The 14709-nt window shown below is 43.3% G+C and overlaps 2 protein-coding genes across 8 annotated transcripts in view; one reads left to right on the forward strand and one right to left on the reverse strand.

The window, feature by feature from the left end:
• The window catches only part of IWS1 (interacts with SUPT6H, CTD assembly factor 1), a 43780-nt gene extending 38770 nt beyond the window's left edge, over nt 1–5010 (reverse strand). For 4 of the 5 annotated variants that reach the window (XM_075003745.1, XM_075003743.1, XM_075003746.1 and 1 more), the window contains exons 1-2: nt 4792–5010; nt 1449–1564 (exon numbers count right to left, since the gene is read on the reverse strand). In XM_075003745.1, coding sequence (XP_074859846.1) covers nt 1449–1564; nt 4792–4825 — 150 coding nt within the window. In that variant the 5' untranslated portion in view covers nt 4826–5010. Of the gene's footprint in view, nt 1–1448; nt 1565–4791 lie in introns of those variants that run through there. The other variant, XM_075003748.1, reaches the window with a different exon arrangement.
• Nucleotides 5011–6602: 1592 nt separating this feature from the next.
• MYO7B (myosin VIIB) overlaps nt 6603–14709 on the forward strand; it is a 106272-nt gene continuing 98165 nt past the window's right edge. For 2 of the 3 annotated variants that reach the window (XM_075004546.1, XM_075004549.1), the window contains exon 1: nt 6603–7056. The gene's annotated coding sequence lies outside the window, so the exon portion shown is untranslated. The remainder of the gene's footprint in view (nt 7057–14709) is intronic. The other variant, XM_075004548.1, reaches the window with a different exon arrangement.

Consider the following 14709-nt stretch of genomic DNA (forward strand, 5'->3'; position numbering starts at 1 on the left):
CCATACAACTCTTGGGCCAGCCCAACTCTGCCCACTTTCCCCGTATGGATTCCAGTAGGGTGGATTGATTTCAAATAACATGAAACTATGGTTTTATTGACTTAAATCACACTCAAAAAAATCATTGATTTAAATCAAATTACCAAAAAAATTAAGAGCAACTACACTTAGAATGCACTTAGTTTTGGAGCACGCTCCACTGAACTCACTGGCTCTTCATTTTTTGAGAAAACAAGTATAGAACGAGGTTCCCTTGGAAAAGTGGAGTAATGCTGAAGTAAAACAGGGAACAGGGATCACCATTATGGTCTGTGACCATGGTGTTCCAAAATAAGGGACATGTATTATGTAGTACAAGATAAAGAAAATTGGCAACTGGCAACTTTAGATTTCACTTACTGTCACTATCTGTACAGTATACTTCAGTGATAGATTCTAAACCTAGTTAGCTAATTAAACAAGCTATAAGGATTCACTAAGCTAAACCTTTTTCTCTAGCAACATCCAACAGCTTGGGAATTTACTTGTCAAATCACACTTACACTAAAAGGCATAGAGAGAATCTGAAGAATGATACATTGAAAAGTGAATTATTTAAGTTACTAACCAATCGATCCACATCTTTAGCTAGGTCTACACAACTGCAGAAAGTTGACCTAAGATACACAACTTGAGCTACAAGAATTACATAGCTGGAGATGATATACCTTATGTCAAATTTCCGCAGCATCCCCACTGAGGGAGGTTCATAGGAGAAACTCTCCTGTCAACTTCCCTTGCTCCTTGCAACCTGATGGTGTAACAGGGTTGATGGGGGCACCATCAGCAATCGATTTAGTGGGTCTTACTGCCAAGTCCATATCCCAGGATGGGCAGGGGAGTGTGGCTGCAAGGTGATCTCCCACCTCGGTATACTCAGAGGTCTCTTAGTCCCACATCTATTCACTGACAAATAAAATATGTTGAATTTTAAAGTGTTGCATGCAAGGATTTTTTGTGCAGAATTTCCTCTGAAGCAAGGTTCCCTCTAGTCTCGTTCCATCCATGTGTGGAATGAATTTATACATGCAACAAGGAACATGCTAATGTGCACCACCAATAAAAACAAAACCTAGGTGTGTGAGCGCTGCCAAACAGCAAGGCAAGCATCTGAATCTCTTCTGAGCAGCTGCATAAGTGCACAGGCCACAAGGAATACTGCTCAGGAGACAACTTTACTAGCTCAAGAACAGAATCTATCCTTTTACCATAAAAAGTAAAATACTACTCACTTGCCAAAAAACTACTAGTCCAGGCAAGAAAATTTTGCAAGCTAGGTCTAAGGGTCTGGTTTAATGAATATAAAATAAAAAATTAAATCTCCATTAAGAGGGAAACCCTGCTCTCACTTAAACTCAAGCTATAGAAAGAATGCGCCATTTGATTAAATGAAAACATTTCACTGATACCTCTGAATGATGCTCTAAGCTTTCATTGTCTGATCCAGAGTGCTGATCATTTATATCGTCTTCAACATCAGACCCTGACTCCCGTTCATCCTGTACTGGTGTGGCTCCACCATCATCTGTACCAAAATAAAACATGAAAAAAATGAGATTCAATAACTTCTTTCAATAGACATAAAATATGAGCTTTTTGATTTTTCTGCAAATCAGAGAACCACCAGACATGACCCACAACCAGAACCTCCAGTTCCAGAATTAAAATAATAGTCTTGTTAAAAGACAGAAAAAGACTTCAACAAGTATTGGATTTGAGAGAATAAAACCAGAAGCTACAGAGTGCTATCAGTTAAATGACAAACAGAATAAAGTTTGCTGTTTTCATAGTAGATCCCTTACAGATTGTAATTCCCATTATGTACATTCTTAAAATGAATCATTTTAGAGTATCTCCAGAACAAAATTTATTAGGAATGTTTCAGGTAGAGGCAAGTCCACCAGTGATTTTCACTACTTTCAGGGCTTGTCTACACTACCTCCCTATTTCGAAGGAAGCATGGTAAGTAAGGTGTCGTGAGATTATTAATGAAGTGCTGTGTTGCATATGCAGCACTTCATTAAGCTAATTCTCCCCCATGGGAACTTCAAAGTGCCAGCTCGCTTGTAGCTGCAGCTAACCCGCTGGTACTTCAAAGTGCCTGGGCAACGTCTAATTCCCTTCACTCCTCAAAATTTAACACATCGAAGTTGCCGTGGGGGAGAATAAGCTTTATGAAGTGCTGCATAGGCAGAGCAGTACTTCATTAATAATCTCCCGACACCCTACTTACCATCCTCCCTTTGAAGTAAGGAGGTAGTGTAGACACAGCCTCAGAGACATAACCCATAGATAATTACAGTATAACAATGGGACAAAAAGTTCATATGATCATTAAAATTACTGCGTATACCATAAAAACAAATATTTCATATTTAATCACATTTAAGTAACACAGACCTAATGATGTTAATTATCTGCATACTTCAGGGCTTGTCTGCATCATTTTTGTACTATTAAATCAAATTTGTTTTAAAAACAGATGTAGTTAAAATGATACAACTTGTGGCCCAATCAATACACAGCTTCAGCCCATATGATATCCTCAAAGCAATCTACTTAGTATATATATTATGCATATGCAGTCCACAATGGCAAATAGGTTGAGAACCACTGCCCTAGACTAACTTCAGTTAAACTATGAACACCAATAACAACAGCTACACCAGAGAACCGTACCATTCAAGAACTGCACAAAAGTGGCACATAATCAAGCATTCAGCCATGCCTCAGTTTTCACAGCCAGCAAAAGTGCCTTCTTCCATCATATCAGAGCAATCAAATTACTTTAACACAATTTAAATGTCCCCTTAACACTCATTAACATAAGGGCTAGCAAATTTGAAAGCAAGTTAGTTGGTTGTGCTGTATTCTAAAGGAGTTTATGCCACGACACAACACAGCCACCTAACAAACTTTCTAACACACTAGCCTACATCTTACAGCCTGTCTAACGAAGGGAAAAGATGCCTTTTAAACATATAGTAGTTAACATATTTTAAAAGTCTTGCACAAATGTGAAAACGACAGCTTGCTGTACGTATTGGTTCACCTCAACCAGCTAACACATTAGAATTACAGCTTGTCGTGATTGCAGCAGGAATTTAAAACATATTAGTTATCATCTAGAAGCAGCTGTTTTCACATTAGAGACCATTAAATAGAATTAAGAGGAATTAATTGTGTGACAATAACCTAACTGATTTGATATTTGAAAACCACACTTATTTGTCCCCCAAACCAGGACCTTAAATCATGATGTAACCTGTTAGGTTTCATCTAAAGTGAGATTTGAGATGTTAATTGTGTTAGGCAACAGGGAAGTTAAATGGTCAACTGGCCCTGGCCAGCGAACACGAGCGGTGACCAGCGATGCCAGGCCAGAGCAGCCCTGGCTGCAGAGTGGCCAGAGAGCTGGGCGGCAGGATCCCATATCTAAGATGGGGCTGGTGTTGGGACTTAAGGTAAACAGTTAACTGGTTAAGCTCTCTCATTTAACTGGTTAGTTGTTTTAACATCCCTATTAACCAACAATGCTAACAAGTTTTTAAATGAGAAGTCCTGTGGCCCCTTATAGACTAACAGATTTATCAGAATATAAGCTTTCGTGGACAAAGATCCACTGTTAGATGGCCACAAAAAAACCACTTAATCTTTTCCCATTACATTTTAACTCAACTTTCATATCTAGCATGTGGTTAAAATGTTAATGTCAAAATTAAATCCTAGCTTAGGCAAGACGTCTTGCAATCTCATATGGGTTAACCTAGTTGAAGATGACATCCTTTTGGCCAAGCCATCATCCATATCATTTCAACAGTCTAGACAAACAGAAGTAATTCAGCAACCAGCGAGATGTAGCATTCATTGTGAGGTTAAGATCTCTTTGAAGGCAGATGTGGAGGTTCCATTCAATAGGTATGAAACATCTACACATACTAAGCAAACGGGATACTTTATTTGAAACAACTTTTTCATTTGTGGAGTTGGGGGAGGAAAACTTCATGACTTAAAGTGATACTCAGGTTTGTATAACTCCTCCCGATTTTTCAGACCACTGAAAAAGACCACTGAAGAAGTGGGTCTGCCCCATGAAAGCTCATCACCTAATAAATTATTTTGTTAGTCTTTAAAGTGCTACTTGACTGTTTTTTGTTTTGATAGTATATAGACGAGCACAGCTCCCTCTTTGTTACCAGTCCTTCTGATTTAAGTATGGTAGGTGATGGTAACGAGAATGTTCTGCAGTAATCTCTCTCAACTTCACGTGCTCTTTTTGCCTCACTGGTATTGATCACCATCACGCCTGTCCACTTCCAAACAGTACAAAAGGATCGGTCTCCACTCCCCCGTCACGCACGGACCTCAGACTAAGGCACACCTTTCGTTACCCACCCCATGACACGGGCGCCGGCGCCCGAAGACAGCCCCGTCAGCCAGCTTCTCCCCTCCCCTTCCCAGCCAGGAAATGCCCGGCAATACCCCCGCTGTAACTCAGCCCCCCACTATGGGTAATCGCGTCAGCTTCCAACAGCCACCGACCCCCCCGCACACCAGCCTGTCACCGAGCAGAGCCACTAGCGCGCCCGCGGGACGTGCCACCCCTTACGCCCCACAGCTCTTTCGGGCCCTGGGGAAACAGGAATCCAGCTCGGCCCGGCCGTGGTGACGGAGAAGCGGATGATGATCTGTCGCTGCCGCCCGCCCCTCGCCCCTCGCCCCGAAGACGCGCTGCCCCCTCCCGCCCCGCACCTGACTGGTCCCCGCCGTAGTACTCCGCTTCCATCACGGGCCTCCGTCCCCCGCCTCCCTCTCAGGGCTCGCAGGCAGCTGGTAGAGGGGGCGGGGCAAGGCCCCAACTACGGGGCCTAGCGCCGGGGACCTGCCGCTCCAAACCGCGCGCCGCGTCCAGTAAAATCTCCGGCGCTTCCTGCTACCGCGGGCCCAAAATGGCGCCTACCCCTCACCCTCACAGATCGCTCCCGCGCATGCGCTGCGCCAACGAGGTCAGAGGGCAACGCGCCAGGCTCCGCTCGCGAGAGGTCAGGTAGCGAGAAGTCTCGCGGGACTTTGGAGTTGCGCGCTTGCTTGCTTGCTTGCCCGCCTATGTAGTTGCTAGGCGCAGCGAGGCGTGAGGGCGGAGTCGCTCCGCCAAGGCCTGCTGGTCTTTCATCCGGCCCATGGAGCCAGGCCTGACGGAGACCTGCCCCCCGCTCCCCTCGCCCAAGCACCCTGGAGGCGGCCTCCCCAGAGCAGGCAGGGCTCTCACGCACAGCTGGGGGCCGCTCCCCGTCAGGCTGGTGTCCAACGGCCATTGAGATGCGTTTCTCTTTGCGCACCTCCCCGTATTGCTGTGGTGGCCCCGCTGACCCGGTCTGCGCCTGCGCAGCACCGTTGTTTTTGGCATGAGCTCTTCTGAAGAGACTTTTCACCTTGTCCCAAAGACGCGTTAAACGCGCTGGATTATAGAAACCAGTAACAGGTTCATTATCTACAAAGAGCTTTTGAGTGGGTAGGAGCAGTGAGAGAAGTGGCTCTTTAAAACAGCCCAGTGATTTGTGAGTTGATGACCTTTCCTGGGACAGACCTTGAGATCGGAAGAAGCAGGTCTGCCCCGCAAAAGCTCATCACCTAGTAAATAATATTGTTAGTCTTTCAAGTGCTGCGTGACGGCTGTTTGGTTTGGTTAGAATGCGGAGTGACACGGCTACGTCTGTTACTAGGAGCAATGAGGTTATAGAAAGGAGTACAGGAAGATAAAGTGTGACTGCTTAACAAACTATATCAGATTCAGGCAGAGTTTCACCACATGCTATCAGCAGTCTTAGGCTGTGTCTACATAATGATTGCTAATAGTAACATCGCTGCTTTTCTCCAAGCTTGAAATAGCACTGCTGTTTCAAGCATGGTATTCTGGTTCTGGCTGGTACCTCTTGTACAATGAGGAGTAACGGAACTTTTGGAATAGCCACTTATTCTGAACTCTGGTGCCATTTGGATGGCACAAAGTTTGGAATAAGGGGTTTTAAAATAGTTTATGCAATTCGCTTAAATTATTTCAAAAGCAACTTGCTGCTTAGACATCACTTTACTGACCAATCACTGTAGGTCAAGAGGACCCCCTACCCCAGAAGCAGGACTCAGTGGGTTGGTAGGGGGTGGCAGAGCAGACTGCTGCTTGTGCTACATGGTGACAGCAGAGGAGGGAAGGATGAAGGGAGGCACACACACATGCACACGTCTCCTAGAGCTGGAAGGGACCTCAGGAAGATCATCTAATCCAGTCCCCTGCCCTCTTGGCAGGCCATCTCTTGCTGTTTCTGCCTTCCACCACTACACCCTTCCTCGGGTAATCCCTGACCCAGTTGGTTGGGGAAGAGGCAGAGCCTTCAGTGCAGGGAGGATGCCTGAAGTACAGGGGGTGGGGTTCCCAGGAGGGACCCCCTCTTGGGCTGGCCCTGATCATACTTCTGCTGCTGTATCACAACTTGCCAGCTGTTGTGCCACTCTCTCATTGGGTCTTCTTCCTTCTCTATCCAGTCTGCACAGTTACAGAAAACAAATGTCCCTTTCGAAGAGTTGCTACCTCAGTAATGCTGAGTAGTTCTTGTCAGTTCCAGTAAGATAAAGGGGCTGGACTCGGCCTCTGGAGGTCCCTTGTAGTCCTGGTGTTCTATGATATTAACTGTATTACACCTCTGTGTGTGGTATTGCATGCTAGTTTGTGTATGTTTGTATATCCTGCTAATGCTGCATTGGCTGCATTCCAAAGCGAAGGATGGAGAGACGCTCAGGCCATAATGGGATTGCACAGCAGGGGTGCATGACCTGCCTTCTAACAACCAGAATAATAAGCCCCATAGCGCGTGACTGGAAGAGTGCAATGCCACGGGTCCAAAAAGCTTTCTGGATCTGCCTTTCTGTTCAACAACATGAAGTTACTGGAGTGAAATAAACCTTCCCTAGGAGACAGGATGCTTGAGAAAATCAGGGGATGTACCTGAAAGTCATTTGCTGGTATGTACTTTTTATTCAGTCAGCTTTATTTACAATGTGCCTTTAGAATTAATCCCAGACAGCAGTGACTTACAGCTCCAAATCTGCTCAAGTAAAGGGAGGATGTTACCCGGCAGTTACCAGAGGCTTGGGTTTCTGGCTGAGTAGTACATGTTTAGTTGTTACATCCATAGCCTCAGTTCTTCAGAAACCCCAGAAATTTGACTGGGAATAACATAAACCTGTGCTCATCCTCTGTGATTCTGCAACACAGAAATGCTGAGGCCTGTGTGACTTACCCAAAAACAGAGAGGCAGTGACAGCATGAGTGCCAGGTGCTATTTAAACCCTCTGATCCAGAGAGAAATCTCTTTAAGTAGGGAGTTGCTAGGAAGACGCACTTTCAGCTATAGATGTCCCTACTGATCTATTGTTTGCCAGACCTTGAAGATTATTGTTATCTGGATAAACAAACTTTAACTTGTTGCCTTTCAGAAACATTCATCAATATTGACCAGACTGTCAGAATTATTCCCATGTCTCTGCTTAACCTTCAGAGGGGTAGCCGTGTTAGTCTGGATCTGCAGCAGCAACGAAGGGTCCTGTGGCACCTTATAGACTAACAGAAAAGTTTAGAGCATGACCTTTCGTGAGTTAACTCACTTCTTCAGATGCTGGTCCTGGAAATCCAGGACCGTTAACTCACGAAAGCTCATGCTCTAAACTTTTCTGTTAGTCTATAAGGTGCCACAGGACCCTTTGTTGCTGCTTAACCTTGTCACCACAAATTACATCTATAAACATGTACCAGTACTGCAGAGTACCACAACTCTGCAATACTGTGCTGAGTAATAAACATAGCCACTCACTGCAGACCAGTCATAGACAAATTCCTCTTGTTTCTTCACTCTTGTTTGCACACAGCTCTTACACACACAAACACTTGTACTACAGAGTCCCTTAGGAAGCAGCAGTAGATGGTAGGTGAAGCTGTTGCTTGGGAATGCAAGGACCCCAGGCTCTAGTTCTGCCAATACTCCATCCCTTGTCAGCCCCAGGACCTGCCTTCCACTTTGCCCAGGACCCACTGTCTCCCTTTTCCCTTCCATCTCCCTTCCTGCCAGATTCCTGAACCCAAATGTATTAAATGACATTTAAAAAAAACCACTCTTCTACAATTGCTTTCGAAAGAAAATGGAGCATGTTTTCTGCTGCATACCAGATTGGAGATACAGAAGGTACCTAATTAAAAGCAATAAAGTTGGGAATAAAAATGTCAGTCATGGTTTTTTTCTATATACCCTGGAGTCCATCAAAGATTTATTTGCAAAATCTTTGTAATAAGGGCAAATCAGCTGTCCTGCTGAATACAACATTCAATATTATGGAATGCATGATGCAGTTTTTCTCAGGTTTATGTTTTCTTATTTGTAAGATGATGGTGTATTGTAAATGCACTCATAAACCCTCATAAAGTGATCATTCCAGATTACTATGTAGTTTATCAATCTGTAACAGCCTACTGTGGGAACCTGCAGAAACACTCCAGAATAGGGATTGAAAGAGGCAAGAGACTGGACACTAAGACCAGGGGTGGCAAGTCTTTCCCTTGTCTCTTAAACCCAAGGTCCATGCAAGCGGTCACTCCTTTCCTGCAATCCATGCTTTACAAAGACTGCTTCAGCAGACTGGTATGTGGTTTTTGTGGTCCCTTTGTACTGTGCCTGCTGTAGTGACCCACCGTGACGCTGCTTCACACATTCTGTGTATACTTCAGCTTTATGATGACAACAACATTTTCTACTTATATGCAGGTTAGTTTTTATAGGCTCACTCAAGCAATCTTTGTTCAGGTTACTCTTTCTCCTGTTACAATATAGTACCATAAAAAACACTGTAGTTCTAGCTCAGATAATACGTGTAGTCTGAACTCCTAGTTTCAGTCACTAAAAACTGTTAAAAATACCTACTGTTATAGAGTGAAATGACTGCACAGTAACCCATTAAATTCAGAAAGTTTCTTAAAAACTGGTTCAGCAGCTTATTTGCTAGTAGACTGGAAGTAAGAAAAATGTGTATCAGCTGTTAAGAAATACTTCTCAGAACTTTTTTAGCACTCTAGTAACTCTGAAATTAATTTTGCTTTTGAACTTCAGACACAGCATGTGTAGAATCTTATATCAGAGATTTGTGCTTTGGCCTCTGTCATAACAAAGTTATGACTACTTACGCCTCTTGAGCACGTATAGTACATATATTTCCTTGTCTTCAAACATAACAGAATGCGTAGTATTTTGTCACATTATCTGAAACTGCAGTGCTCCATATATTACTTGCTGTGGTTCTTTGAAAGATTGCACCTACAGTAAAAGCCATTAGAGTTCATATAGAACAGGGATCAACTGGATGACCCTGAGACACAACAGCTGAGCATGCTACCCCCTTATAAGAACATAAGAATGGCCATACTGGGTCAGACCAAAGGTCCATCCAGCCCAGTATCCCGTCTGCCGACAGTGGCCAATGCCAGGTGCCCCAGAGAAGGAGAACAGAAGACAATGATCAAGTGATTTATCTCCTGCCATCCATCTCCTGCCCTTGTACTGAAGGCTAGGGCACCATACTTTACCCCTGGCTAATAGCCATTTATGGACCTAACCTGCAAAAATTTATCGAGCTCTTTTTTAAACCCTAATAGAGTCCTGGCCGTCACCGCCTCCTCCGGCAAGGAGTTCCACAGGCTGACTGTGCACTGTGTGAAGAAAAATTTCCTTTTATTAGTTTTGAACCTACTACCCATCAATTTCATTTGGTGTCCCCTAGTTCTTGTATTATGGGAAAAGGTAAATAATTTTTCTATATTCACTTTCTCCACACCATTCATGATTTTATATACCTCTATCATATCGCCCCTCAATCGCCTCTTTTCCAGACTGAAAAGTCCCAGTCTCTCTAGCCTCTCCCCATATGGGACCCGTTTCAAACCCCTAATCATCTTAGTCACACTTTTCTGAACCTTTTCTAATGCCAATATATTTTTTTGAGGTAAGGAGACCACATCTGCACGCAGTACTCAAGGTGTGGGCGTACCATAGTTTTATATAGGAGAAGTATGATATCTTTTGTCTTATTATCTATCCCTCTTTTAATAATTCCTAACATCCTATTTGCTTTACTAACTGCCGCTGCACACTGCGTGGATGTCTTCAGAGAACTATCCACTATAACTCCAAGATCCCTTTCCTGATCTGTCATAGCTAAATTTGATCCCATCATGTTGTATGTGTAATTTGGGTTATTTTTTCCAATGTGCATTACCTTACACTTACCCACATTAAATTTCATTTGCCATTTTGCTGCCCAATCACTCAGTTTGCTGAGATCTTTTTGTGGTTCTTCACAATCCCTTTTGGTTTTGACTGTCCTGAACAACTTGGTGTCATCTGCAAACTTTACCACCTCGCTGCTTACCTCATTTTCTAGATCATTGATGAACAAGTTGAACAGGATCGGTCCCAGGACTGACCCCTGGGGAACACCACTAGTCACCGCCCTCCATTGTGAAAATTTACCATTTATTCCAACCCTTTGTTTTCTGTCTTTTAACCAATTCCCGATCCATGAAAGGATCTTTCCTCCTATCCCATGACCGCCTAATTTACATAAAAACCTTTGGTGTGGGACCGTGTCAAAGGCTTTCTGGAAATCTAGGTATATTATGTCCACTGGGTGCCCCTTGTCCGCATGTTTATTAACCCCTTAAAAGAATTCTAATAGATTAGCTAGACACGACTTTCCTCTGCAGAAACCATGCTGACTTTTTCCCAACAATTTGTTCTCTTCTATGTGCCTTGCAATTTTATTCTTTACTATTGTTTCTACTAATTTGCCTGGTACTGATGTTAGACTTATCGGTCTATAATTGCCAGTGTCTCCTCTAGAGCCTTTTTTAAATATTGGCGTTATAGTGGCCGTCTTCCAGTCATTGGGTACCGAAGCGGATTTAAAGGATAGGTTACAAACCACTGTTAATAACTCCGCAATTTCGCATTTGAGTTCTTTCAGAACCCTTGGGTGAATACCATCTGGTCCTGGAGACTTGTTACTATTCAGCTTATCAATTAACTCCAAAACCTCCTCTAATGTCACTTCAATCTGGGAGAGTTCCTCAGATTCGTCGCCTAAAAAGGCTGGCTCAGATTTAGGAACCTCTGTAACATCCTCAGCCGTGAAGACTGAAGCAAAGAAATCATTTAATCGCTCCGCAATGGCACTGTCTTCCTTGATTGCGCCTTTTATATCTTTATCATCCAAGGGCCCCACTGCTTTTTTAGCGAGCTTCCTGCTTCTAATGTATTTAAAAACATTTTACTATCATTTTTTGAATTTTTGGCTAGCTGTTCCTCAGAATCTTTTTTGGCTTTTCTTACTACATTATGACACTTAATTTGGGAGTGTTTGTGTTCCTTTCTATTTTCCTCACTAGGATTTGACTTCCACTTTTTAAAAGCTGCCCTTTTCTCTCTCACTGCCTTTTTAACATGGCTGTTAAGCCATGGTGGTTCTTTGTTAGGTCTCTTACTGTGTTTTTTTATTTGGGGTATACATTTAAGTTGGGCCTCTAGTATGGTGTCTTTAAACAGTTTCCATGCAGCTTCCAGGGATTTTAGTTTAGTTACTCTACCTTTTAGTTTCTGTTTAACTAGCTTCCTCATTTTAGTGTAATTCCCCTTTTTGAAATTAAATGCCGGAGTGTTAGACCGCTGCGGTGTTCTTCCCAACACAGGAATATTAAAAGTTGTTATATTGTGGTCACTATTTCCAAGTGGTTCAGTAACAGTTACCTCTTGGACCAGATCCTGCGTTCCAGTCAGGACTAGATAGAGAATTGACTCTCCCCTTATGGGTTCCCGTGCTAGCTGCTCCAAGAAACAGTCATTTAAGGCATCAAGAAATTTAATCTCTGAATCCCGTCCTGAGGTGACATGTACCCAATCAATATGGGGATAATTGAAATCTCCTATTATTACTGTGTTTTTTATTTTGATAGCCTCTCTAATCTCCCTTAACATTTCAGCATCACTATCACTGTCCTGGTTAGGTGGTCGGTAATATATTCCTAATGCCATATTCATATTAGAGGAATGAATTGTTATCCATAATGTTTCTATGGAACATTTTGATTCCTTTAGGATTTTTACTTCATTTGATTCTATATTATCCTTCACATATAGTACCACTCCGCCACCCGCACGACCTGTTCTGTCTTTCCGATATAATTTATATCCCGGTATGATAGTGTCCCACTGATTGTCCTCATTCCACCATGTTTCTGTGATGCCTATTATGTCAACTTCCTCCTTTGATATGAGGTACTCCAGTTCACCCATCTTATTAGACAGACTCCTAGCATTTGTGTAAAAGAACTTTAAAAAACTACCACTATTTATATGTCTGCCTTTCACAGACGCGTTGGATTTTTTTATATGCAATCGTTTCACATCTGATCTTGCCCATATATTATTTCCCACGTTCCCTATCTGACTAACTTCTAGGGAATCCCTATCTATGGAGCCTCGTGTAAGAGAAGTCTCTGTCCAATCCAGGTGCTCCCCCGCACCAATCGGCTTTCCCCCACCTCTTAGTTTAAAAACTGCTCTACGACCTTTTTAATGTTTAATGCCAGCAGTCTGGATCCGCCTTGATTTAGGAGGAGCCCATCATTCCTGTATAGGCTCCCCCTACCCCAAAAGTGTCCCCAGTTCCTAATAAATCTAAACCCCTCTTCCCTACACCATCGTCTCATCCACGCATTGAGACTGAAGTTCTGACTGTCTATCTGGCCCTGCGTGTGGAACTGGAAGCATTTCAGAGAATGCCACCATAGATGTTCTGGATTTCAGTCTCCTTCCTAGTAACCTAAATTTGGCCTCCAGAACATCTCTTCTACCCTTCCCTATGTCATTGGTACTGACATGTACCACGACCACTGAGCGGGACTGCCTTCCACTTGCGCACCACTGATATATCACATAGCAAAATATTTTTGTTTTTATTATTCCCCCTGCTTATAAAGTAATTGGAAAGCATCTGGGAAATAAGAAAATAAGATAAACAATGTAGATATTTACAACAGAACTGTCACTGATGCTTAGTCATTCCAATAAGTTATGGTTTACAAAGAATATACCGAATGGTCACAAGGAAAGCAAGCAAGGAAAGACACAGAATAGTTAATTGGTTACACAATAATTTAGTTATTTCAGTGCATCTGTAGGATGACTGAACCTTTAGGTTACGGTAGACATGGAGTGCTTGTTCTTGCTGTTTTTGTATTCATCACTCGTACAAAATTTGAGCACATTTATACAGCAGCTATTTGACTTTTACAGGCAGTATGAATGTGGCTCAGTAACACAATTCAGTAACAGTGCCCCACAAACTCCAGCTCATTCCCTAGGTAACAATTTGTATAGCCATAAAGCTGGTGCAATAACACATTTATCATGACACTTCATATGTGCAAGTGCATTCTGGAGTGGATCTCTGAAGTGGTATTGAGGTAGCCATGGTGGATGCTGGAAGATATATAGCAACAGTAATTTGAGTAGGTCCAATATTGTGGGACTAAGAGCTAAGCCAATTTGAACCTGGCCAAAATTTAGACATGGTACCTCAAACTGTGTGGGACCTGATCCGGTTTAAATTGCCTTGTGGCTTAGACCTGCCCTAATTTATGTAGGGTAATAGTGGTCCCCAAAGGTCCTTTGTGCCAGCTGGGAATCACTGGAACATAGGCTTACCCATTACAGTGCAAGCGTCCTTGTGGGGATTCCACAATGACTATTTAGGAATGCTACGTAGGGTTTTTTTCCCACTGAGGCTAAGATCTAGCCCACAGGATTTACTACAGGTAAATTGCAACACTCTAGAGCTCATCTCTTCATGAACAAAGAAGTTGCAAAATTGCCCTGATGTAATCAACTCAAAGTAAAAGTCTCAGTTCTCCCAACTCTGCGGATGTGTTTGTGCCATAATGCCCCTGCATGGGGCTCCAGGGGAAAGGCAATGTGTTGCTCTCAGCACAGCATCTCTTCTTCCCCACTGTCAGATTGCAGCTGTTTGTGTGTAGGTGCTCTTTTTGTGGAAAGCAGGGCCCACCCACAGTGGTGTGGGGGGTGGGCTGGGTGTGTTTGGAGGCCTGGCAATTCAAAGGCCCCGTGGATGTGGATGTAGAGGCCCTTTACGCCAATATCCCACATGAAGATGGGCTTCAAGCTGTTAGGAATATTATCCCTGATGAGAACGAGGCACAAATGGTGGCAGAGCTTTGTGACTTTGTCCTCACCCACAACTATTTCAGATTTGAGGACAATTTATACCTGCAAATCAGTGGCACTGCTATGGGCACCCACATGGACCCACAGTACACCAACATTTTTATGGCTGACCTGGAACAACGCTTCCTCAGTTCTCATCCCCTAGCACTCCTCTACTTGCACTACATTGATGACATCTTCATCATCTGGACCCATGGGAAAGAGGCTCTTGCAGAGTTTGACCCTGATTTCTACAGTTTCCACTCCACCATCAACCTTAGCTTGGACCAGTCCACACAAGAGATCCACTTCCTGGAAGCTCATGTGTAAATAAGTGATGGTCACATAAATACCC

This window comes from Carettochelys insculpta, chromosome 10 (genome assembly GCF_033958435.1).
Source record: "Carettochelys insculpta isolate YL-2023 chromosome 10, ASM3395843v1, whole genome shotgun sequence".
NCBI lineage: Eukaryota > Metazoa > Chordata > Testudines > Carettochelyidae > Carettochelys > Carettochelys insculpta.